The following is a 25,589-nucleotide window of genomic DNA, read 5'->3' as shown; positions in this document are numbered from 1 at the left end:
GGGGGGGGGGGGCTAATTGCAGCTAGGCTCATATCCTATCATAACATGGTAATACATAAGGCTAATGTACTGCATCATGGTTTTTAATTCAACACAACTCAAAACCAGATTACATTGGCCTCATTTTAGAGAGGTTTAAAGCAAATTGTTTAATTCCTTAGGATCAGTGAAACAGTTTATGGTTAGAATACTAAACCTGGGGCTTGTGTAACAATATTTCTGTAGTGGATAATTAGAAATTCTTATTTTTCAATACAAACTAAATAGTATCAAACCATAATTCAATGGCATTTTATTGAGGGAACACCTTAGAAATGCTGGAAGTTCCTGAATAAACTGAACTAATCGTTTAACCTGTTAGTTGATATTATTGTTCACAGCAGCTCATCAAATCTGTGGGACACTGTGATCAAGTTTACAGATCAGATGGAAGTCCGCTGTGACCTGGTGGTACTGGTCCAAAGTGGTAGGACACAGGGTCACGTCTATGACCCCCCCCACCTGGAGTGTGGTACTTCCCAGTATGCAGCCTTGGGCGAGGCAAGAGTGGGCCATTTTAAGCTGTTCCACTTTTTATAACTGACTAAAAGTAGGAACGAGCAGAAGCCAAAGGACAAGTGGGTTGTTGGTCAGCTCTCTTAACTAGAGAGACCCACAGAGCAAAATGGTGCACATACCTTACCAAAGAAAAAATTCAGTGAACTGAAAGAGTTGGGACAATTTGGAACCTGTACTTAATGACCAAGAACCTCAATGCAACGACTCGTAATAATCCAACACTAAAAATTACAGTCAAGTCACACTAGTGTAGCTGAGTACTCCTGAAGTTTAAGTTAAGACAAATTGTAGGGGCTGAGTTGAGAACTTATCCCACACAAATGGGATACTTGGCCTGGAATGTTTAATGTGCACACACACTCCACCTCCATTTTTATAGTTATAGAAATGGTACGAATGTAACCATAAATTAGATTGCCATTACAAATAGAATGATATTTCTGGGCAAACACATGTTTGATAATTGATTAAATACAGGTTAGAATATTTTCACATTAGCATGCAGTAAAACTCATTTGTTTCCAGTTCCTGCACTGCCCACATAACTTACTATACTCATTAAAAGCACACACCTCCATCCGTACTGTAGCAATATGCTGTATAATGTCCTGAGCCAAAGCCCTTTCCGTGATGCATGACCACAGCAGCTAGGTCGTATATGAAGCAGTTGGGCCCAAGGGCTTCTGTAGACTCTCTACAGCAGTATGGTTCCATATTTAATACCTGGTCGAAGCTCACATGTACTCCTATCTTCTCACGGTGATTGCGACCTGACCACCTGCAACAAAGAGCCCATCAAGGAACTGAATACAGAATTACAAACCTAAAGTCAACAAAGAGCTTCATTTAACTATGTAAGAAACAGCTCAATTACCGGAATCGTTTGAGGTGTAGTCGCAGAACATGAGGTAGCTTGTGGACCATTAGCTGTTTCTGAGCTTCAGTCAAGATCAATGGTTTCGAAGATGACTTCCTGCGTTTCCCTAGGACATGAAGTAACATTTGAACATCTTGTACTTCATTAACACAAGGTTCCAATTTAGCTTATAAAATGCTGTATCATCAGAATGAGAGTCCTGTGCAGCATGGTCTGAACTTGGACTGATATCTAGAGTTGCCTTTGGAGTTTAGCAGTATGTTCTGTGCTCTGCTGCAATACCACACTTTCTAAACTGCCAAATGAATGAAGCTGTTGTCAGATGTGAAGCAGACAGAAGTCTGCCACTCCATGTGTAGATTACGAAAGAGAAATACTTCAAAATCCAGGGCACACTTCACACTTTCAACCAGGTTTTTATAACTCAAGTGATCAGTGTTTCTGGCTGCTGTCTGTTCTAGAAATCACAGGTGCTATGTTCACACTGGTGTGAATAATACATGGTAAAGCCTAAATCCAAATGTTTCTGGTTCTGAACTCTCCACTCAAACAAACAACAACATTTATAATTTTGTTGACAAACATAGTAAGAATTTAGTAAACTCTCAAAGCATTTTCTCTCACTGCATCCCTTTTAGCATAGCATTAATAAGTCAATACCAAAACCATATAAATATTTGAATATGTATTTTGAGAAAATTATTCATCTCATTGCTGTTTGCATCACCTTGCTGCGTGCCACATTTCCCTGAATTAATTCACTGCATGAAGCACTTTAAGTTGCCCCTCTCCAACTCGAAAAGAGCACCCCCTCCACTGCTCCGTTTACCATACTGTAGCTGAAGATAGACTGATAATTACTGAACTGAGGACAGCTTTGTAGACCCAGTCTCACTAGGAAACAGGTTTGAGATATCCATTTAAGATCCTTTCAGTCCATGGGTCTAAGCAGGATCAGAATCCAGGTCACTGAGGCCAAAGGCTAATTTCTGAACAAGGAGGGAACAGGACTATGACACGCTGAGTTAATGTGAAATAAACTTGCCAAGAGAGCAGACTTGTAACCTAACCTTAAACAGCTGTCAGACTAACCAGGCTCCCAGTGGAGGTGGTTTGTGGGTGCACTTATTAAACTGAAAACTGGTTTAAAACAAATCACCTGATATTTCCAGTGTATATCATTTCACTTTATTCACATAAAACAACTCCCATTACAAGCCTGCACATATGTACAAGTGCAGATACGTGGCATTCTGGTCAGTCCCTCACTACTTGTGCCTGCAAACAGCAATTTAGTCCATAAAAAAAGTTTAAGCAGCTTTTCAACCATAACTCATGAACAACTATACAGCATTATTTGGCACTTATGTTTTTAATGAACTATATTTTCTTGGTTACAGTAGTAAGTCCTATGTTACAGCATACAGCCAACTCTGACACAATGGACCTGTATCAGCCTTATGGTTGTTTGTGAATTAGACACGATTCACCATCCTCCATATACTATTTGTTTTGACCGGCCACAATCAATAACGATCACAGAAACTGCCTCACAACAGCTCCTCATGACAATGCAAAACAGTTAATTTCCCAAGATCACAGAATTACATCGAAACTACAGCACAGAAACAGGCCATTCAGCCCAACTGGTTTATGCTCCACATTAGCCTCCTCCCTCTCACCCCATCAGCATATCCTTCAATTCCTTTCTCACTCAGGTACTTATCTAATTTCCCCTTAAATGCATTAAACTACTTTGTGGTAGCGAGTTCTATATTGCAACCACTGAGTAAAGAAGTTTCTCCTGAATTCTTTATTGGATTTATTAGTGACCATGATGTTTTAAAATTTACTGAGACTGCAAAAACAATTTTGCTGTTTGTTGTCATAAAAATGAGAAATTTCCAACTGTGAGTTTTAATGACATTTGCTATTTATCCATCAATATCTTCACCTGACCATATTCATCCACTTGTCAGGGTTCAGTTTTTAAATTGATGGTGTCCTGCTATGTCAGTGACTTCACATCAATAAATACCACATTGATTGGAGTAGCAGGATGATTCACAGACATGCAAGAATTTCACTCAATAACTTGTGGTTTGTGTTGATAGAGAAGCTGTTTAGTTTATTGATGTAGGCAGGGCTGGGTATCACCTGCTAAAGTATCAGCAACATAGATGAGGAATGAAAAATGTCAGGTTTTTATTTTAAAGTAAGGTACATGCAAGTACAACACAAATTTATTTCTGCACAAGCCCATCTTCAGTTTTCTGTCAGTTATGCCAGGAGCCCACAGTTCTTTGGAGTTGAGATAATTAAAGGGTGAACAGGTGTCAGCCTTGACTGTGGTAGCACTCTCACCTCGGAATCTGAAGGTCATGAGTTCAAACCCCACTTCAGAGGCCTGAGCACATAATCTAGGCTGGCACTTCAGTGCAGTACTGAGGGATACAATGCCCTATATTTAAAATATAAGTTAAGTTGATTTGAAAGGAGAAGTATAAAGTACTACCCCGAGTATTTAATTGCTCACCTACTGTGTCTTTAATCTTTGCACTTTTCACTTTCTGAAGTTCTTCAATCAATCTGATTTTTAAAAAGTTCGAGAGTGGAGTCTCACTACATGACAGAGCTGCACGGCCAAAATCCCTTATTAGTATCAAGTGGATGTGAAAGCACACACTAGTTTGCTAATTTCAGTGCAAAAGGAGATGTACAGAATTAACAACAGCAACATGACCAGCAATGTGTCTAGATCACAGACTACCACCTCGCTTAGGGCTAAGCAGCTGCTGGACTGAGTGGTCCAGATCAACTCCTTTGTCCAACACTTCCCCCTCAGTGAAGATGTAGCCTCACTCAGACTGTAAAAAGATTTCAATTTAAGTAACAGCCGAACAGGATATTTAGAGCGCTTCACAAATTTTGGGGGGGGGGGGGGGGGGGGGTGGTGTAGAAATCAACAAATTATAAACCAACCAGAACAGGCACATATTTTCCTTACTAATCACACGGGGCTAGATTAAATTGTCAGGTGTTTAAAACACAATTAGTGCCAAATTTAACAATCTTATAGTTAACTGTGGTGCAAATTTAAAAGAAAAATACAGCATTGAACTTGAATGATTATATTTCCACGTAGTGTACATACACACTACATCCTCTTTACTCACTGTTGCACTGGTCACAAGCATAAATTTTCCCTTCCAGGGACTCGGTCTCTGTGAATTTTGCCAACATTTCCGTCAACAAGCAAGGATACTGGGAAGCAGCTTCTTTTCCATTGCAGTGGTATCTTTCAGGAAATTCTAGAGAAAGGTCCCAGAAGGATTCAATTGTGTTGGATTTGTTGTCGCAAGCAAGGCACGTAACCTGTTTCAGAAGGATACGAGTCAGTGATATAACTACAGTGATTTCGATCCCATGTAATTCACTCCCACTCAGAGAGTGAGCCTAATTATGTATGCTAATGAGGATCCCAAGTAGACCTGCTCACATTGGTACTTGGTAATAACTGTAGGGAACTGACTCCACAGCTTCTGGATCAGCATGGAGCCTGTTGCAGATCTGCTCCATTTCCTGAAGCTAATCCATAGCATAGGGGTAGCATTGTCAGTGGCAGGCAAGGTTAAAGATGCACACTGCCTCCTTCCAGCCTACCAGTAGGATCATTTGCAGTATTAGCCCACAGATGTATGAAACAAGTGACTGATCCACTAGTGTAACCAGCTATTTTAGCACTCTTCCTAGCATTTCCCAAAATACAAAGGATCTTTGATGGCACCCAGACTTCTCATCCTCTGCCACCTTCACTTGCTTTTCCTCACCCAGTGCTATCTCAAGCTCACTAACTGCATCCTCCAAGATGTGTGCAGAAGTGCTGGTGCTTGCAAACTTTGGTTAGAAAAACACAGGCTGCTGAGAGATGCTGTCTTGCCCAAGCTCATTATAGACTTGGAACAGCAGTCTACCAATGATAGAAAAGTGACAAATGTTACAATACGGTCTCCAAAAAGTACTTAGAGCAAAGCTCAGATAAGATACCATGTATGTTGTTTGTGGGCATGCCTGTGTGGGACTATGTGAGAAGTGGGGCAAAACAAGAACCGGATAGTACTAGCCCATAGCTCGAGGGAAGCCCGTGGCTTCATCTTCTCTTGCTCTCTGATGCTCTTGCAAGGCATGGCTATCCAAGGTGGCCTCCTCAAAGGGAACGAAGGACTTGTCATTTCCAGAGTCCCTGCAGTTTGGGTTTGCTCTTGTTTTAGTTGCCATGACGTGCTGATAGAGCACATGCACAGCAACTGACTTGTGCCCAACTGCAGTACATCCTGGGTGCCATTAACTGACCATGTACCTAGGGTGTGTTAGTATTTTTAGGTGTGAAGTCCTTTGAAGATGAATGTGCCAAGGCTTTTAGTTGTAATTAAAAGCTGTAAGTTGTGCCTTATGGGTATTCATGGCCAGTAACAAAAGATCTGTAAAGTTGAAAGAGAGCTTGGTATGGGCCAGCAGTAATTGTACAAAAGGTAGCCTGGCAACACTGGTATACATATATGGGCCACACAGCTGGCAAATGGTATATTTAGGTATGCTTAGCTTGGCAGTTTCTTTAGGTGTGCTATTCTCTCGAATCTTTTCCCCAAGTCTTATGGGTAGTACAGTATTGGCCATCTCCTTCCAGACATGCTGTACTCCTGTCCAGAGGATTGCAGCCTTGAGTGACAAGCCCTCATTGCAGAGTCATACAGCAACTCAGTAACTTTGCAGGGGTTGGGCATTCATTGTACCATCACTTAACCAGATGCCTCCTTGTATTTTGGTAGCCACTATTTCTCTCTCTCCCTCCTTCCATCACCCCTCCCCCCACCCTTTATAAAAGCTTTTCCAATTTACACACTCAATTATGCGATCACTTGCCTTTAAGTGACTACATCTATCCTCACAATTTTCCAACCCCTCTGCTGAGTTCCTAGTGTCAGGCCCAATAGGAACCAGGACCTCATCTGCATAAATCTGCATTAAATTCACCAACCATTGGAAATCCCAAAAAACTGGCATGCTGCCAAAACAATGGGCTTTAAGCCCACTGCATTTGGTCCTTAAAAATTCTAACTAATATACTCCAAGGATTAAAATTGCAGTGATATTATTCATTTTAGGAGGACAGGTCTGATTTAGGAGTACTGTGTCAGCTCAGTGAGGACAGCTCTGGGCTTTCAATAGTATCTTTCAACCAAATAAAAACTAAAAGATAATGCAATGAGATTACATTTTTATTTAGTAAAAAAGGTAGGAGGGAATATAGCAAGTCATTACTCGGCAGCTAGACATCACAGCCTACTGACCACTGCACTGTAGAATGTATCTTTCATTACTCAACTGCACACTTTTTGTTTTTAATCTTTGTGAAATGAATATTGCTGTTAGTGTAGTCTAGTCCCTCAGCTACCTGTAGTTTAATCCAATATAACATTATACACTAATGAAAAAGAACATCCAAATCCCATAGTGCACTGCGGGGTCAGTCAATACAAACACTTCACTAATGCTCCTTGATAATAAAAGAACCTTTTACAACGACCTTAACAGGAACACACCAAACACCAACACTGTAAAGAATTATCTTGTTTTTACCCAAAGGGCATACCGAGGTGTTGACAGGCAACTCCTGGATTGAAAGGGCCAGGTGTCTTTAAAACTTTCAGCTGACTAGATTTAAAAAAAAATTACAATATACAAATTTGGTATCTTTGTTTTTTGATGGGCATCTTTAAAAAAGAACAAAATTTCATAAAAACACACAATTCACATGCTTTCCTAACTCTGATTACCACTGGCCTTGTGAAATAATTTTATGCCTGAAATGTTTGATGCATGTTATTCCCAGAGTTAGCAATCCACCCTCATACTGCTGAGGGACACACTACAAGTTGTACAGGTTGTCCACCATATATGATAAAATCCCATAGGAGATATACAAGAAATGAAGTGTTTGTATTGAGGGTCAGTGAGCCCTTCAAACTGAGTTCATGTGAGTGCACCCCCCCCACACAATGCTTACGGAGTTCTGTTTCCTGAATGAACTAAAGGCTTGGCAAAAGGCTGCAGTAGTTATACACGATCAGTTCACTATCCAAGTTTCTTTAAAGAAGCCCCAGGTGCTATCTTAACAGCCCAGTAATCAACCTTATTGCTATCACCCCCAGGTGATGGAAAACAACTCTCCGGGCTGTCCGATTTATAAGATCAAATTCAAGACAAAGCCCAGTGAAGATTTATGTCTGGCCTGACACCTCTTAATATCTATAGCAAACAGACATTTAGCTCACATTCATCTGTGATCAGCCTTGCTTCACCCACAGCTGCATAAAGCAAGGACAAAAAGGAAGTGTTATTATAAAGAGCCATGACTCCAATTTTCTAAATTCCAATGTCCTTTGCTAACTTAAATTTATACAAAAGATTCAATATAGAATCATTTCATGTGAAACATCACAATATATAAGCTCTCTTTTGATACTGCTCATGTTAAGTTGGATGATAACACTCCTGTTTTTCTAAAATAGCATATGTGTAATGCACAACATATATTGCTGCTAAAGTGAAGCAGTGTCCCTTTAAGGCCACAAAGGCTAACTATCCAGGAAATAGGCTCAGATCAAAGTTTGATTGTTTGATGAGGGAACTGTGAAGGATGAGGTCAATTTAATTGCTCTTCAGGCTGCAAGTCAGAACCCAGATGAAATATCTGGCTATTTTACCTAAAAAAAGTGATGACTACTAAGGTTTTGTTTTGAAGTCATAGAGTCATAGAGTTATACAGCACGGATAGAGGCCCTTCGGCCCATCGTGTCCGCGCCGGCCATCAGCCCTGTCTACTCTAATCCCATATTCCAGCATTTGGTCCGTAGCCTTGTATGCTATGGCATTTCAAGTGCTCATCCAAATGCTTCTTGAATGTTGTGAGGGTTCCTGCCTCCACAACCCTTTCAGACAGTGAGTTCCAGACTCCAACCACCCTCTGGGTGAAAAAGTTCTTTCTCAAATCCCCTCTAAAACTCCCGCCTTTTACCTTGAATCTATGTCCCCTTGTTATAGAACCCTCAACGAAGGGAAAAAGCTCCTTAGTATCCATCCTATCTGTGCCCCTCATAATTTTGTACACCTCAATCATGTCCCCCCTCAGCCTCCTCTGCTCCAAGGAAAACAAACCCAATCTTCCCAGTCTCTCCATAGCTGAAGCGCTCCAGCCCTGGTAACATCCTGGTGAATCTCCTCTGCACCCTCTCCAAAGCGATCACATCCTTCCTGTAGTGTGGCGACCAGAACTGCACACAGTACTCCAGCTGTGGCCTAACCAGTGTTTTATACAGCTCCATCATAACCTCCTTGCTCTTATATTCTATGCCTCGGCTAATAAAGGCAAGTATCCCATATGCCTTCTTTACCACCTTATCTACCTGTTCCGCCGCCTTCAGGGATCTGTGAACTTGCACACCAAGATCCCTCTGACCCTCTGTCTTGCCTAGGGTCCTCCCATTCATTGTGTATTCCCTTGCCTTGTTAGTCCCTCCAAAGTGCATCACCTCGCACTTTTCCGGGTTAAATTCCATTTGCCACTGTTCCGCCCATCTGACCAACCCATCTATATCGTCCTGCAGACTGAGGCTATCCTCCTCGCTATTTACCACCCTACCAATCTTTGTATCATCAGCGAACTTACTGATCATACCTTTTACATTCATATCCAAGTCATTAATGTAGACCACAAACAGCAAGGGACCCAGCACCGATCCCTGTGGTACCCCACTGGCCACAGGCTTCCAGTCACAAAAACAACCTTCGACCATCACCCTCTGCCTTCTGCCACTAAGCCAGTTTTGTATCCAAAGTGCCAAGGCACCCTGGATTCCATGGGCTCGTACCTTCTTGACCAGTCTCCTGTGGGGGACTTTATCGAAGGCCTTACTGAAATCCATGTATACCACATCCACTGCGTTACCCTCATCCACACGCCTAGTCACCCCCTCAAAAAATTCAATCAAATTAGTCAGACATGATCTTCCCTTGACAAAGCCATGTTGACTATCCCTGATTAATCCTTGCTTCTCCAAGTGGAGACTAATTTTGTCCTTCAGAATTTTTTCCAATAATTTTCCTACCACTGATGTTAGGCTCACTGGCCTGTAGTTCCCCGGTTTTTCCCTACTCCCCTTCTTGAATAATGGTATTACATTAGCGGTTCTCCAGTCCTCTGGCACATCCCCTGTGGCCAGAGAGGTTCTGAATATATGTGTCAGAGCCCCCGCAATCTCCTCCTTTGCCTCACACAGTAGCCTGGGATACATTTCGTCCGGGCCTGGGGATTTATCCATTTTTAGGCCTGCTAAAACCGCCAATACCTCCTCCCGCTCGATGTTAATATGTTCGAGTATATCACAGTCCCCCTGCCGTATTTCTATGTCTACATCGTCCTTCTCCATAGTGAAAACAGATGCAAAAAATTCATTTAGAACCCCTCCTACATCTGCCGGCTCCACACACAGATTGCCATTTTTGTCCCTAATGGGCCCTATTTTTTCCCTAGTCATCCTCTTACCCTTAATATACTTATAAAACATCTTAGGATTTTCCTTTATTTTGCTCGCCAGTGTTATTTCATGGCCCCTCCTTGATCTCCTAATTTCTTTTTTAAGTATCCCCCTGCACTTTTTGTACTCCTCTAGGGCTTCCTCCGTCTTTAGCCTTTTGTATCTGCCAAAAGCCCTCCTTTTTTTCCTAATCCATTCTCGTATATCCCCTGACATCCAAGGTTCCCTGGAGTTCTTGGAACCACCCTTGACCTTTACGGGAACATGTTGCCATTGTATGGTCTCAATCTCCCTTCTGAAAGACTCCCATTGCTCCGATGCGGATTTTCCTACAAGCAGCTGATCCCAGTCCATTTTGGCCAGATCCTGCCTTATCCTATTAAAATCAGCCTTCCCCCAATTTAGAACCTTTATTTCCGGCCCCTCCCTGTCCTTTTCCATGACCACCTTAAATCTCACCGAATTATGGTCACTGTCACCAAAGTGCTCACCTACTAGCACTTCTTCCACTTGGCCGGCCACATTCCCTAGAATTAGGTCCAGTACCGCCCCCTCTCTTGTAGGACTTTCTACATGCTGGCTCAAAAAGCTCTCCTGGATGCACGTTAAGAATTTTGTGATAAGCTACAGAGCTTTTGGTGGCATGCTTCTCTGAATTCTAAATGACTGACTTTTTTTTTTAAAACCCAGAGTTTGATTAGAGAACTTAGTGGATAGGAAAGGGCTCAATAGCTTGTCAAGAAGCACAAAGCATATTATTTTGCATCTGCAACATATGGTGACATCAACGTGCACTTGCGTATCATTTTTAATATTAAATATTCTGCTGTGTTGCTCACGGTAAGTCAAAGATATGCTGTTTTATAACAAGACTGTTATACTATGTAAAGCACAAAGTAACAGCCAATGATTTACAGTGATCAAGTGAAATTGCATTATTACATTATATTCTGCATTATTTAAACTTTACTTTTGGGCATTAAATTGCCCAAGTCTGTCCATTCTTCAATGGAAACGGTGGCCTTTAATACTATTGTGTGCTCCTTTACCTACGTAAAATCTTCAACTCTTACTTTTTGTGAAGTCCAGAATACAAGGCAAGATGTACCAGAAGGGAGGTAGGGCAGGGAGTTTAGGAGCAATGGAAAGCAGGGGGGGGTGGGGGGGTGCTGCAGTTGTCGTCCCAGGGTTTGGTACAACCGTGGCACTGGGAAATTTAGGCACGTGTACTGTGACACAGAGATTAGGCAAATTTAAGCTTGCTCTTGCGTTCCGTTTAATGTTTTTAAACTGATTTAGTTTTTGGCCTGAGAAACGTATCCTATCAGAGCCCTATTTGTCCATCAGTCAGAGACCAGGAAGGTGTGAGGTATCTTGTGGTAATGTCCAGTGAGTTTATCAGCAGCACAAGGGGTTTAGGGTTCATCCCAGACACAGAACCCCCCCCAAGATTACTGCGCACAAGATCACATTTCGGTTCATAGGAAGCATGGCTTTGCCTGTAGAAATGGTGCCTTGTGCTGGACAGTGCCCAGATCATACGGTCAGTTTTAAAAAAAAATTGTTCATGGAATGTGGGCATTGCTGGCGAGGCCAGCATTTATTGCCCATCTCTAATTGCCCTCGAGTAGGTGGTGATGAGCCGCCTTCTTGAACCGCTGCAGTCCATGTGGTGAAGGTTCTCCCACAGTGCTGTTAGGAAGGGAGTTCCAGGATTTTGACCCAGTGACGATGAAGCAACGGCGATATATTTCCAAGTCAGGATGGTGTGTGGCTTGGAGGGGAACGTGCAGGTGGTGTTGTTCCCATGTACCTGCTGCTCTTGTCCTTCTAGGTGGTAGAGGTCGCAGGTTTGGGAGATGCTGTCGAAGTAGCCTTGGCAAGTTGCTGCAGTGCATCCTGTGGACGGTACACACTGCAGCCACAGTGCGCCGGTGGTGAAGGGAGTGAATGTTTCGGGTGGTGGATGGGGTGGCAATCAAGCGGACTGCTTTGTCCTGGATGGTGTCGAGCTTCTTGTGTTGTTGGAGCTGCACTCATCCAGGCAAGTGGAGAGTATTCCATTACACTCCTGACTTGTGCCTTGTAGATGGTGGAAAGGCTTTGGGGAGTCACTCGCCACAGAATACCCAGCCTCTGACCTGCTCTTGTAGCCACAGTAATTATATGGCTGGTCCAGTTAAGTTTCTGGTCAATGGTGACCCCCACAATGTTGATGGTGGGGGATTCAGTGATGGTAATGCCATTGAATATCAAGGGGAGGTGGTTAGACTCTCTCTTGATGGAGATGGTCATTGCCTGGCGCGAATGTTACTTGCCACTTATGAGCCCAAGCCTGGATGTTGTCCAGGTCTTGCTGCATGCGGGCTCGGACTGCTTCATTTGTGGGGTTGCGAATGGAACTGAACACTTTGCAATCATCAGTGAACATCCCCATTTCTGACCTCCTGATGGAGGGAAGGTCATTGATGAAGTAGCTGAAGATGGTTGGGCCTAGGACACTGCCCTGAGGAACTCCTGCAGCAATGTCCTGGGGCTGAGATGGCCTCCAACAACCACTACCATCTTCCTTTGTGCTAGGTATGATTCCAACCACTGGAGAGTTTTCCCCGATTCTCATTGACTTCAATTTTACTAGGGCTCCTTGGTGTCACAAGGGCAGTCACTCTCACCTCACCTCTGGAATTCAGCTCTTTTGTCCATGTTTGGACCAAGGCTGTAATAAGGTCTGGAGCTGAGTGGTCCTGGCGGAACCCAAACTGAGCATCCGTGAGCAGGTTATTGATGAGGTAAGTGCCGCTTGATAGCACTGTCGACGACACCTTCCATCACTTTGCTGATGATTGAGAGTAGACTGATGGGGCGGTAATTGGCTGGATTGGATTTGTCCTGCTTTTTGTGGACAGGACATACCTGGGCAATTTTCCACATTGTTGGGTAGATGTCAGTGTTGTTGCTGTACTGGAACAGCTTGGCTAGAGGCGCAGCTAGTTCTGGAGCACAAGTCTTCAGCACTACAGCCAGGATGTTGTCAGGGCCCACAGCCTTTGCTGTATCCAGTGCACTCAGCCGTTTCTTGATATCACGTGGAGTGAATTGAATTGGCTGAAGACTGACTTCTGAGATGGTGGGGATATCGGGAGGAGGCAGAGAAGGATCATCCACTCGGCACTTCTGGCTGAAGATGGTTGCAAACGCTTCAGCCTTGTCTTTTGCACTCACATGCTGAACTCCGCCATCATTGAGGATGGGGATGTTTACAGAGCCTCCTCCTCCTGTTAGTTGTTTAATTGTCCACCACCATTCACGACTGGATGTGGCAGGACTGCAGAGCTTTGATCTGATCCGTTGGTTGTGGAATCGCTTAGCTCTGTCTACAGCATGTTGCTTCCGCTGTTTAGCATGCATGTAGGCCTGAGTTGTAGCTTCACCAGATTGGCACCTCATTCTTAGGTACGCTTGGTGCTGCTCCTGGTATGCTCTTCTACACCACTCATTGAACCAGGGTTGATCCCCTGGCTTGTTGGTAATGGTGCAGTGAGGAATATGCTGGGCCATGAGGTTACAGATTGTGCTGGAATACAATTCTGCTACTGCTGATGGCCCACAGCACCTCATGGAGGCCCAGTTTTGAGCTGCTAAATCTGTTCTGAATCTATCCTATTTAGCACGGTGGTAGTGCCACACAACACGTTGGATGGTGTCCTCAGTGCGAAGACAGGACTTCGTCTCCACGAGGACTGTGCGGTGGTCACTCCTACCAATACTGTCATGGACAGATGCATTTGCGACAGGTAGATTGGTGAGGACGAGGTCAAGTAAGTTTTTTCCTCGTTTTGGTTTGCTCACCACCTGCCACAGGCCCAGTCTGGCAGCCATGTCCTTCAGGACTCGGCCAGCTCGGTCAGTAGTGGTGCTATCGAGCCACTCTTGGTGATGGACATTGAAGTCCCCCACCCAGAGTACATTCTGTGCTCTTGCTACTCTCAGTGCTTCCAAGTGGTGCTCAACATGGAGGAGGACTGATTCATCAGCTGAGGGAGGACAGTAGGTGATAATCAAGAGGTTGCCTTTCCCATGTTTGACCTGATGCCATAAGATTTCAGGGGGCCCAGAGTCAATGTTGAGGATTCCCAGGGCCACTCCCTCCTGACTGTATATCACTGTACCACCGCCTCTGGTTGGTCTGTCTGTCCTGCCGGTGGGACAGGACATACCCAGGGATGGTGATGGAAGAGTCTGGGACGTTGGCTGAAAGGTATGATTGTGAGTATGGCTATGTCAGGCTCTCCCAATTTTGGCACAAGTCCCCAGATGTTAGTGAGGAGGACTTTGCAGGGTCGCTTGGGCTTAGTTTGCCTTAGTCGTGTCCGGTGCCTAGTGGTCCGATGGTGGGGGGGGTGGTGATCCGTCCGGTTTTATTCTTATGACTTTTTTTTTTAAAGCGAGATTGTACAACTTAGTGGTCTGCTAGGCCATTAAAAATCAACCACATTGCTGTGGGTCTGGAGTCACAAAGGCCAGACCGGGTAAGGATGGCAGGTTTCCTTTCCTAAAAAGGACATTAGTGAATCAGATGGGTTTTTACGACAATCCAGTAATGTCATGGCCACCATTACTGATACCAGTATTTTAATTCCAGATTTTATTTACTTAATTGAATTTAAATTCCCCAGCTGCAGTGGCAGGATTTGAACTCATGACTCCGGATTACTAGTCCAGTAACAACCACTATGCTACCGTACCCGGTAACATCCTCAGACTCACCCAAGCAGTGTCACGGGAGATCTGCTAATAAAAAAGTGATGCATGTGCACATTTCATGGCTATCACATCACACTAACGAGAACATTTCTTTCAGCCACACACACAAAATTATGCAGGCTGACTCCAGTGGCAATGACTCAAGTAATCACACAAAGTGAAAAGAATCCAGACAGGTCATCCTGGGATTCTGACTTAAAACTTGAAAGGCAATTTTTGGTGAGGGAACTGTACAGTGTATCGTCAAAGAATTGAACTCTGGCCTAGAGCTCTATTTACTTAGACTTTTTGATGTTAAGACAACGCAGCTCCACCCAAGCAGCAGAATAATAGTGTATTAAATAGTACAAAACTCCTATCCTTACAAAGAAAGATCATTTGACTTACTGCAGCAAACTACAGACTGGGCTTGGTGCCCACTGTCATATCAGTGTCAGCAGCAGGAAATTACCCAACGGAACAGAAGCCCTCAAAAATCCAATACAGCGGTTTTCCACCACAAGTAGCTGTTATGAGTGACTGAGACAGCAGGTTTCACAGTCCATTGAACTATGGATCTTCAAAGTTATTTGGCTGTTGTCTCATTCTATTGACCTCACACAGTACACTTTGTGAGCAAAGACTACTTATGAAGGGAGAACTTTGCAAGGGTTTTCTATATGGATGGAGTCAATGCATAGGAAAGCAGAACCAAACATTGGCTGAACTAAATTAATACCTGGAATTTACACCATGAGAGGCTGAGATGTCAATTTTACACCACAATACGTTATGACTGGAACTAAACTCCCTCCCCCTCAGGCTGATTTAGATCGGCTATAGATCACTCACATGACCATGGAACAGTATTTTTTCTATAGTGATGGTTGGCAAAATATTGTCAGAGTATTCATACTAACTACGTAATTCACTTGTGAAAGCAGTACTTTGTATCAAGCCACACTTAATATGATAAGGTATAAAACGCATATGGTTGTGGTGAGCAGTACTTTAAACAATCCCGGGTCATGGCACCTGTATCGTTCCACTGCTGGTAAAGGTGGCTCCAGTTTCCACTAAACTCCCACTTGGCAAGCCACTGTGCAGGAAGGAAATTGCAGCAACAGCTTGCATTAGAATACCGATCACATGAAATGAAAACTGACGTCAAGGTGTGGTAGGAGGGAGGAGATCAAAAGCACATTCAAAAAGAAACAAAAATAGAAAATGTCGGAAGCGCACAGCTGTCAGCAACTGATGAGAGAACAGACTATGCGATGTTGAGTGCAGATGCCTCTTCAAAGAGGTAAGTTTTGAGGATGAAGTTGCAGAATGCAGGGCCAAGACAGCTGAGGGCTCGGCCACTGAATGCGGAACAGGAAGGGGTGGTCAGGTCCAGCAGGGACACGATGCAAAGGAAGCCAGAGTTAGAAGACACATGGGGTTGGAGGATGCTGTAGAGATAGGGAGGGACAAAGCCATGGAGGGATTTGTAGACTGGATTTTCAGATGTGAGAGATAGGCATGCTAGTAAGAGTTGGAAATTTACATAGGACAGAACTCAGAAGGCCATATGGAAAGTTTCAAAGGTGAGCATAGAGATGACAAGTGTTTTTATAAAAACGCATTTATTCTCTGGATGTGGGCGTCGCAAGCAAGGCCAGCATTTATTACCCATCCCTGGTTGCCCGAGAAGGTGGTGGTGGGCCTTCTTCTTGAACCGCTACGGTCAGTGTGAAGAAGGTGCTCCCAGTGCTGATAGGGAGGGAGTTCCAGGATTTTGACCCAGTGACAATGAAGGAATGGCGATGTGTCCAAGTCAGGCTGGTGTGTGACTCAGAGGTGATGATTGTGTTGCCATGCACCTGTTGTCCTTGTCCTTCTAGGAATGGAGGTCACGGTTCTGGGAGTTACTGTCGAAGAAGCCTTGGAAAGTTGCTGCAGTGTATCCTGTAGAAAGTACACACTGCAGCCATGGTGGCGGAGGAAGTGGGTGTTTAAGCCAGTGGATGGGCTACCATGAATGAGGGAAAGTGTGTATGAGGTTTTCAGTGATGGTGGGGATCAGGCAAGGTGATGCAGTGGTGTAAATAGTACATAGCTGTTCACCCAGCTACATGCAGTTAACCTCTAAGATGGCAAGTAGGTGAACTACATGTGACTCGCACAGTAAATGGATCAGTTTCATAAAGCACATTTTAACATGCACTGACTTCTGGGATGCTGTTCTAACTCCTGTATAACAGCTGGCAGACACAGAGTGCTACTCCGCCGCCAGACTCCGAGATGGTCTCACTGGAGATACAGCATTCAAATCAGAAAGTAATTTAATTGTTCTACACTGGATTTTTACCACCAAATTAATTCAACCAGCAGTGTGGATTGAAGAACCCTAGTAGAGGATTATGCTAGCCTGGCTCAGTTGCTAACACTCTTGGGTGAGTCGGAAGCTTGAGATCAAGTTCCATTTAGGACTTCAACAAATAATCCAGGATGAAACTTAAGTGCAGTACAGGATTACACTGTTGGAGATGCAGTTTTTTTTTGGATGAGACATTAAACCAAGGCCCTGCTGTATCCTAACTTGCACCAAGTCCCGTTCACCCATCTTCCCTGCGCTCACTGACCTACATTGGCTCCCAGTCTGGCAACACCTCGATTGTAAAATTCTCATCCATGCCCCCGCCCCTCCCCATCACTGTAGGCACCTTCAATCCTGCAACTCAGATCTCTGCACTCCAATTCTGGCCTCTTGCGCATCCCCAATTTTCTTCGCTCCACCATTGGCAGCCGTGCCTTCAGCCGCCTAGGCCCTAAGCTCTGGAATTCCCTCCATAAACCTCCCTGCCCCTCTACCTCTCTCTCCTCCTTCACGATGCTCCTTAAAACTACCTCTGACCAACCTGTCCTAATATAGGTTAGGTTTAAAATGGGTACGGTAGCATAGTGGTTATGTTACTGGACTAGTAATCCAGAGTCATGAGTTCAAATCCCGCCACGGCAGCTGGGAAATTTTAATTTAATTAAATAAATAAAACTAGTGTCAGTAATGGTGGCCATGAAACTACCAATTGTCGTAAAAACCCACCTGGTTCATTAATGTCCTTTAGGGAAGGAAACCTGCCGTCCTTACCCGGTCTGGCCTATATGTGACTCCAGACCCACAGCGATATGGTTGATTCTCAATTGCCCTCTGAAATGGCCTAGCAGCTCATCACCACCTTGAAAGGCAATCAGGGATGGGCAATAAATGCCAGCCTTCAGTGACACCCACATCCCATGAACGAAAAAAAAAACTCATGTGGCTCGGTGTCAAATCTTGTTTGATAATCGCTCCTGTGGAAATTTTTTACTACGTCAAAGGCGTTATATAAATGCAAGTTGTTGCCTGCCTACAAGTGGCTAGAATATATCTACAGAAATACTTGGAGGATCAGCGAGTTCTCCTGATCACCACAGACTCTTGGTTATTCATTCATTTACTGTTTGTGGAGTCACGTGTATAAACTAACTACGTTTGGCTCCATAAGTAACAGCAACTTCTAAATTAATCCATTGGTTGTAAAGTGGTTTGAGATGTCATGAAAGGAACTATACAAATCCAAGTTATGTTTAGTACAACACAGACAGAATAAATTGGGGGTTATGGAAGTCTCCTTTGTGTCTAATATTTCTCATTAAAAGCCAGAGCATAAAAGTGCCCAAATTTCTGCAATCACGAGCCGTAAGGATGGCTGGTGTAAGAATGTTAAATTCACACTGGTCCAATAGAAGATGCTTTTGGGGTCAAGGTGAAGACACGAGATAAGACAGAAGGAAGTAAATTTTGTTATGTTCTTATAGCATGGGCTAACACAGAAGAACATAAATAGGAGCAGTAGGAGGCCACACAGCCGTTCGAGCCTGCTCCGCCATTCAATAAGATCACGGCTGATCTTCAATCTCAACTCCGCTTTCTTGCCCGATCCCCATATCCCTTGAAGACTGAAGACACGTTTACTACTGGTTACAGGTGACAAAGTTCCAAAAACTTGTGCAGAATATAAAAACAAAGCCCACTGTACAAGGTAGGATGGTCTAACAGGCATCTCATTTTAGGGATCAAAATAGCATTAATATAGGAGAAAGGGGGCCCTAGCTTGAATACCCAACCTCTGCTGCCAAAACAGATTTGTTGATAGTCAATGTAGCTGCCTTGCAGACATTGGCAACAGAAACCTGGCTAAGAAGCCCAGGAAATAGCAGCAGAATGAGTAGGTCCTTATCTGGACTTGGGAGTGTTTGGTAATGAATACGTTCTACTAGCCATTTAGTTACACACTGCTTTGTCACCGAGTTACCAAAGGGTGTTATTTCCATATAATACAAGTAACTGCTGAAATTTGCTAAGACCTGAATTCAGAGAACATAAACAAACCACTCTGCAGGTAACTCCAGTGAAAACAATGCTCCTCATCTGATTGATGTCAGACAGTCTCATGATCCAAACAAAACTGTCAGACCATCTTGTAACGTCCCCAAAACAATTTTACTCTCATGCCAAATCAAATAGGGCTGCTTGACAAAAGCCTGCAGCACATCAGCCCTACAGGCTGGAACTTGTCCTACTGGTGTGCTGTCTTCCAAGAAACTTGTAACCACACGTTGAAAGATGTTTAAACAGCAAGTCTAACAGGACTGCATGAAGATCCCAGTTAAGAACTAGAGGTGGCTATCTGTACACAACTTCCATATGGATCTTATAAAGACAGGAAGGGATGAGAACCTATTTGCACTGTTTCTAAAGATGTGAAAAATACCATATTGGCAACCAAAGATTGGATTTTAGACCCAATTGAAATTCCAGAATATAACTTTCCGCTTGCAAGTAGTGAGCACAGACTTGGCTGTGCAACATTCTGCAAACTTCTCCTTTTTCGGTCTAATTAGTGGACAATTTCCTGAAACAAGGACTTGACCACTGACAAAGAAAAGCTTTGGCTTAGGAATCACCACTTCTAAATGGCCAGGCCATCAGGTGAAAATATACTGTCTCTAGATACAAAATCCAACCCTCACTTGCTGAGAGCGCACATCCCACCTGCAGGGTACAGGAATGTTGGCTCTGTTTACTGCCAAGATCACCAAGAGCCACGGCTGATTAAGCGAGCACAGGGTGTTTGGAATGAGTTTCATATGGTCCACCAATGCCTTCGACAGCACTTCCGTGGCTAGCAAAGAGGAGGGAGTATCCTGCTTCCACGTGGATGCGCTTACTATTTCAGAGCAAAATCAAAGGAGCCGATGATTTTCTGGTCACATCCATGTGTAGAATATTCTTTGAATGATCCCAGGAATGATCTTCCACTTGTCTGGAAGGATATTAAGAGACTGAAGGCATTTGCCTTTGAGTAGCCCACTCGCACCAAGGGTAAGAGGTGCTGGAGACGACATCATTGCTCAAAGCCAAGGTACAAAGCTCTACATTTGGTGTGTTTTTGAAGCTTAGCCCAATGGGTCAAGTCAAGGTACTGAACTCTACTTTGAGGGAAGACGTCCACTAGGGTTAAACATTTTTCTTACAAAGAGAACCTATTTTCCTGAAATATTGCTGATGCAACGATAAGCTCATTTACTTTCCTGACTAAATCGGAAAATAAAAAAGGGCACAGAACTTGAGTGCAGTCAGTGTTCAGAATGGGTAATTTTGTCAGATTAACAAAACGGTGTATTCTGGAGTTAAAGAATGGAGCAGTCGGCCCCCAATCTCAGTGAGGAATCATCTGGAGGAAAAATAGGCATAAAAATATAACCAAGCACTTACAAGCTACAAATTATACACATCTCCCCTAATTCTGCAACAAACTGCAAGGCCTGGCTCTCAATCAAGTAAAAGCAATGCTGGAAGTTTAAAGAACCGTCTCACAACCAGGGGGGGGGGGGGGGGGGAGGGAGATATGGTCGGTCGGTCATTAAATAAAATCCCCCAGATCCAAATGAAGATTGGACAGTTTCTATGATGTGAGAGGGATGCCAAAAAGTGACTAAAATAAAGTAAGTATTCCACTATTATTCTGCTCTCTAAAAGCTATGTTTTGTGAAGGATACTCTCAAAACTCCAACATACATGTCTGCATCTATACACACAAATACCTCAATATGTAGCCTCAATATTTGTATTAATCAGGAGATAGTCGGGGCATGTAATAAGGGAACAGCCATAATTATGGGGGATTTTAATTATCATATTAACTGGACAAATCAAATTGGGCAGAGCAGCCTTGAGGACGAGTTCATTGAGTGCATCAGGGATGGATTTCTTGAGCAGTATGTAACTGATCCTACAAGGGGGCAAGCAACCTTGGACCTGGTCCTGTGTAATGAGTCAGGATTAATTAATAATGTCCTAGTTAAGGATCCCCTTGGAACGAGCGACCACAACATGGTTGAATTCCATATCCAATTAGAGGGTGAAAAGGTTGATTCTCAAACAAGCGTACTGAGCTTGAATAAAGGAGACTATGATGGTATGAGAGCGGAATAGATTAAAGTGGACTGGGAAAATAGATTAAAGGGTAAGACGGTACATGAGCAGTGGTGTTCATTTAGGGAGTTATTTTACAACTTTCAAAATAAATATATTCCACTGAGGAAAAAAGGGTGTAAAAGAAATGACAGCCACCCGTGGCTAAGTAAAGAAATCAAGGATAGTATCAGACTAAAAACAAGGACATATAAGGTAGCCAAACTTAGTGGGAGGATAGAAGATTGGGAATTCTTCAAAAGACAGCAAAAAGTAACTAAAGGATTGATTAAGAAAGGGAAGTTAGATTATGAAAAGAAATTAGCAAAAAATATAAAAACAGATAGCAAGAGTTTCTATAGTTATATAAAAAGAAAAAGGGTGGCTAAGGCAAACATAGGTCCCTTAGAGGATGAGACCGGGAAATTAATGGTGGGAAACATGGAGATGGCAAAAATGCTGAACAAATATTTTGTTTCAGTCTTTACAGTAGAGGACACTAAGAATATCCCAACACTGGACAAACAGGGGACTCTCGGGGGGAGGAGCTAAATACGATTAAAATCACTCAAGAGATGGTACTCAGTAAAATAATGGGACTCAAGGCGGATAAATCCCCTGGACCTGATGGCTTCCATCCTAGGGTCTTGAGGGAAGTGGCAGTAGGGATTGTGGATGCTTTGGTGATAGTTTTCCAAAATTCCCTGGACTCAGGAGAGGTCCCGGCAGATTGGAAAACTGCTAATGTAACACCGTTATTTAAAAAGGGTAGTAGGCAGAAGGCTGGAAATTATAGGCCAGTTAGCTTAACATCTGTGGTGGGTAAAATTTTGGAGTCTATTATTAAGGAGACAGTAACGGAACATTTAGATAAGCATAATTTAATAGGACAAAGTCAGCATGGCTTTATGAAGGGGAAGTCATGTCTGACAAATTTGCTTGAGTTCTTCGAGGATATAACGTATAGGGTGGATAAAGGGGAACCAGTGGACGTAGTGTATTTAGACTTCCAGAAGGCATTCGACAAGGTGCCACATAAAAGATTATTACTTAAGATAAAAAATCACGGGATTGGGGGTAATATTCTGGCATGGGTGGAGGATTGGTTATCAAACAGGAAGCAGAGAGTTGGGATAAATGGTTCATTTTCGGACTGGCAACCAGTAACCAGTGGTGTTCCACAGGGGTCGGTGCTGGGTCCCCAACTCTTTACAATCTATATTAACGATTTGGAGGAGGGGACCGAGTGCAACATATCAAAATTTGCAGATGATACAAAGATGGGAGGGAAAGTAGAGAGTGAGGAGGACATAAAAAACCTGCAAGGGGATATAGACAGGCTGGGTGAGTGGGCGGAGATTTGGCAGATGCAATATAATATTGGAAAATGTGAGGTTATGCACTTTGGCAGGAAAAAATCAGAGAGCAAGTTATTTTCTTAATGGCGAGAGACTGGAAAGTACTGCAGTACAAAGGGATCTGGGGGTCCTAGTGCAAGAAAATCAAAAAGTTGGTATGCAGGTGATCAAGAAAGCCAACGGAATGTTGGCTTTTATTGCTAGGGGGATAGAATATAAAAACAAGGAGGTATTGCTGCAGTTATATAAGGTATTGGTGAGACCGCACCTGGAATACTGCATACAGTTTTGGTCTCCATACTTAAGAAAAGACATACTTGCTCTCGAGGCAGTACAAAGAAGGTTCACTCGGTTAATCCCGGGGATGAGGGGGCGGACATATGAGGAGAGGTTGAGTAGATTGGGACTCTACTCATTGGAGTTCAGAAGAATGAGAGGCGATCTTATTGAAACATATAAGATTGTGAAGGGTCTTGATCGGGTGGATGCAGTAAGGATGTTCCCAAAGATGGGTGAAACTAGAACTAGGGGGCATAATCTTAGAATAAGGGGCTGCTCTTTCAAAACTGAGATGAGGAGAAACTTCTTCACTCAGAGGGTGGTAGGTCTGTGGAATTTGCTGCCCCAGGAAGCTGTGGAAGCTACATCATTAGATAAATTTAAAACAGAAATAGACAGTTTCCTAGAAGTAAAGGGAATTAGGGGTTATGGGGAGCGGGCAGGAAATTGGACATGAAGCTGAGTTCGGATCGGTCAATACCCTGTGGGTGGCGGAGAGGGCCCAGGGGCTATGTGGCCGGGTCCTGCTCCGACTTGTGTTCTTTAGATTTGTGGTTGGGATCAGATCAGCCATGATCTTATTGAATGGCGGAGCAGGCTCGAGGGGCCGATTGGCCTACTCCTGCTCCAATTTCTTATGTTCTTATGTTCTTAATATGAAGTCTTGCACTTTACAGGGCAATCAGATGGCAAACCAGAAAGTGCCAACCACAGCAGCTGGGAGCAGTTTAGATCTAAATAACTGGTTAGAATAATACAGCATTCCACCACAGGACAAAGCAAGTAGATAGTTTTAATCCAGGCACATCCAAGTACCAGTAATTCACTAGAGTCAATCACTTAACCAAGACTATAGGTCTGACTTACAAAGCTACTTCAGCAAAATATAAAAGCAGTTCAAATTTTACAACTTACTCTAAATGAAAGTTGATTTTTAAAAAAGGCTAAATATATTAATCAGAATTTCTCCAACATTGCTTTGGGTTTTCTCACAGATTTGAGGGAGAAATTGAGAAAATCTCTAAAGAGACAAGTTTTACTCATTACTAGGTAGATTAACCAACAGCATAGATTTAGGAGGGGAAAACTCCACTCAATAAACCTGGACTAATTAAGAAGTTTGCAGATGATACAAAAATTGGTTGATAGTGAAGAAGAAAGCTGTAGACTGCAGGAAGCTATCAATGGACTGGTCAGGTGGGCAGAAAGTGGCAAATGGAATTCAATCCGGTGACATGAGGTAATGCATTTGGGGAGGGCAAACAAGGAAAGGGAATACACAATAAGTGGGAGGATACTGAGAAGTGTAGAGGAACAGAGGTACCTTGGAGTGCATGTCCACAGATCCCTGAAGATAGCAGGTCAGGTAGATACGGTGGCATACTTTCCTTTATTAGCCAAGGCATAGAAGAGCAGGGAGGTTATGCTAGAACTGTATAAAACACTAGTTAGGTCACAGCTAGAGTACTATGTACAGTTCTGGTCACCACATTACAGGAAAGATGTAATCACACTAGAGAGGGTTAAGAGGATGTTGCCAGGAAAGGAACATTTTTTTTTAGGTATGAAGAAAGATTGGATAGGCTGGAGTTGTTTTCTTTGGAACAGAGGAGGCTGAGGGGAAGATTTAATTGAGGTGTATAAAATTATGAGGGGCCTAGATAGAGTGGATAGGAAGGACCTATTTCCCTTAGCAGAGAAGTCAAAAACCAGGGGGCATAGATTTAAAGTGATTGGTAGAAGAATTAGAGTTGAAGAGAAATTTTTTTCAGAGGGTGGTGGGGGTCTGGAACTCTCTGCCTGAAAGGGTGGTAGAGGCAGAAACCCTCATTGCATTTAAAAAATGCTTGGATGTGCACTTGAAGTGCCGTAACCTTCAAGGCTACGGACCAAGAGCTGGAAAGTGGGAGTAGGCTGGATAGCTCTTTTTTGGCTCGCACAGACAGTGGGCCGAATAGCCTCCTTCTGTATTGTAAATTTCTATGATTCTATGGACTTCAAGACATTACAGATAATAGAAGCCCCTATAATCTAGGTTATATGGATTTCCAGAAGGCCTTTGACAAAGTTCCATGTTAAAGACTACTAAACTAAAATCTATGGAATCCAAGAAGAATGCATGCCAGATAAGCAGTTTGCTTTAAAAATAGTACTCATGAGGGGCGTAGTGTTAGACTAAAGGTTGTTTGGGGGGGGGGGGGGGGGTGGCAGGGGAGGGAGAAGAAAGAAGAAGCAGAAGAAGCAGAAGAGAGAAAATAATGGCACAGAAGATTGAGTGGATTACATTTAGGGGTTTGTGCTTGGACGTTTGGCTGTTTCTTTCTTGCATAAATGACCTGGCTGCAGAAACCAATTGTAAGCTTTAGTTTGCAGGTGACAATAAAGAGTGCAGCAGGGATGCAGTTAAAGTTTGTCAAAAGGATTCAGATCTGTGGTCAGGGACCTCTGATATTATATGGCCTCCATAGCACCACCTTTTAACTCATCCTTTTCCAATCATTTCTTTCCCCACTCCCCCATTCTCCCTTTCAAGTGCGGGTCACAAATAAGCGATGAGAAGGATATCGATCCAAAAGCTCATGGCACAGGAGCCTCAATGTGATAAGTTGAATTCACCACATAACTTATAGGCGAGTGTTCTCTTCAGTTGGGTAGACTTAAGTGTCCATCACACT

The 25,589-nt window shown here is 43.3% G+C and overlaps 1 protein-coding gene across 1 annotated transcript in view; it reads right to left on the bottom strand.

Annotated features, from left to right (window-relative positions):
* Positions 1-25,589, bottom strand: part of usp44 (ubiquitin specific peptidase 44) — a 56,609-nt gene that overhangs the window by 6,264 nt on the left and 24,756 nt on the right. Inside the window, exons 3-5 of the mRNA XM_068004632.1 lie at positions 4,612-4,810; positions 1,433-1,541; positions 1,131-1,336 (exon numbers count right to left, since the gene is read on the bottom strand). Of these exons, the coding sequence (XP_067860733.1) occupies positions 1,131-1,336; positions 1,433-1,541; positions 4,612-4,810 (514 nt within the window). The remainder of the gene's footprint in view (positions 1-1,130; positions 1,337-1,432; positions 1,542-4,611; positions 4,811-25,589) is intronic.

This window comes from Heptranchias perlo, chromosome 24, assembly GCF_035084215.1.
Source record: "Heptranchias perlo isolate sHepPer1 chromosome 24, sHepPer1.hap1, whole genome shotgun sequence".
In the NCBI taxonomy this organism is placed as follows: domain Eukaryota; kingdom Metazoa; phylum Chordata; class Chondrichthyes; order Hexanchiformes; family Hexanchidae; genus Heptranchias; species Heptranchias perlo.
Note: the sequence above shows the minus strand (reverse complement) of the source record. Positions and strands in the feature narration are given on the sequence as shown.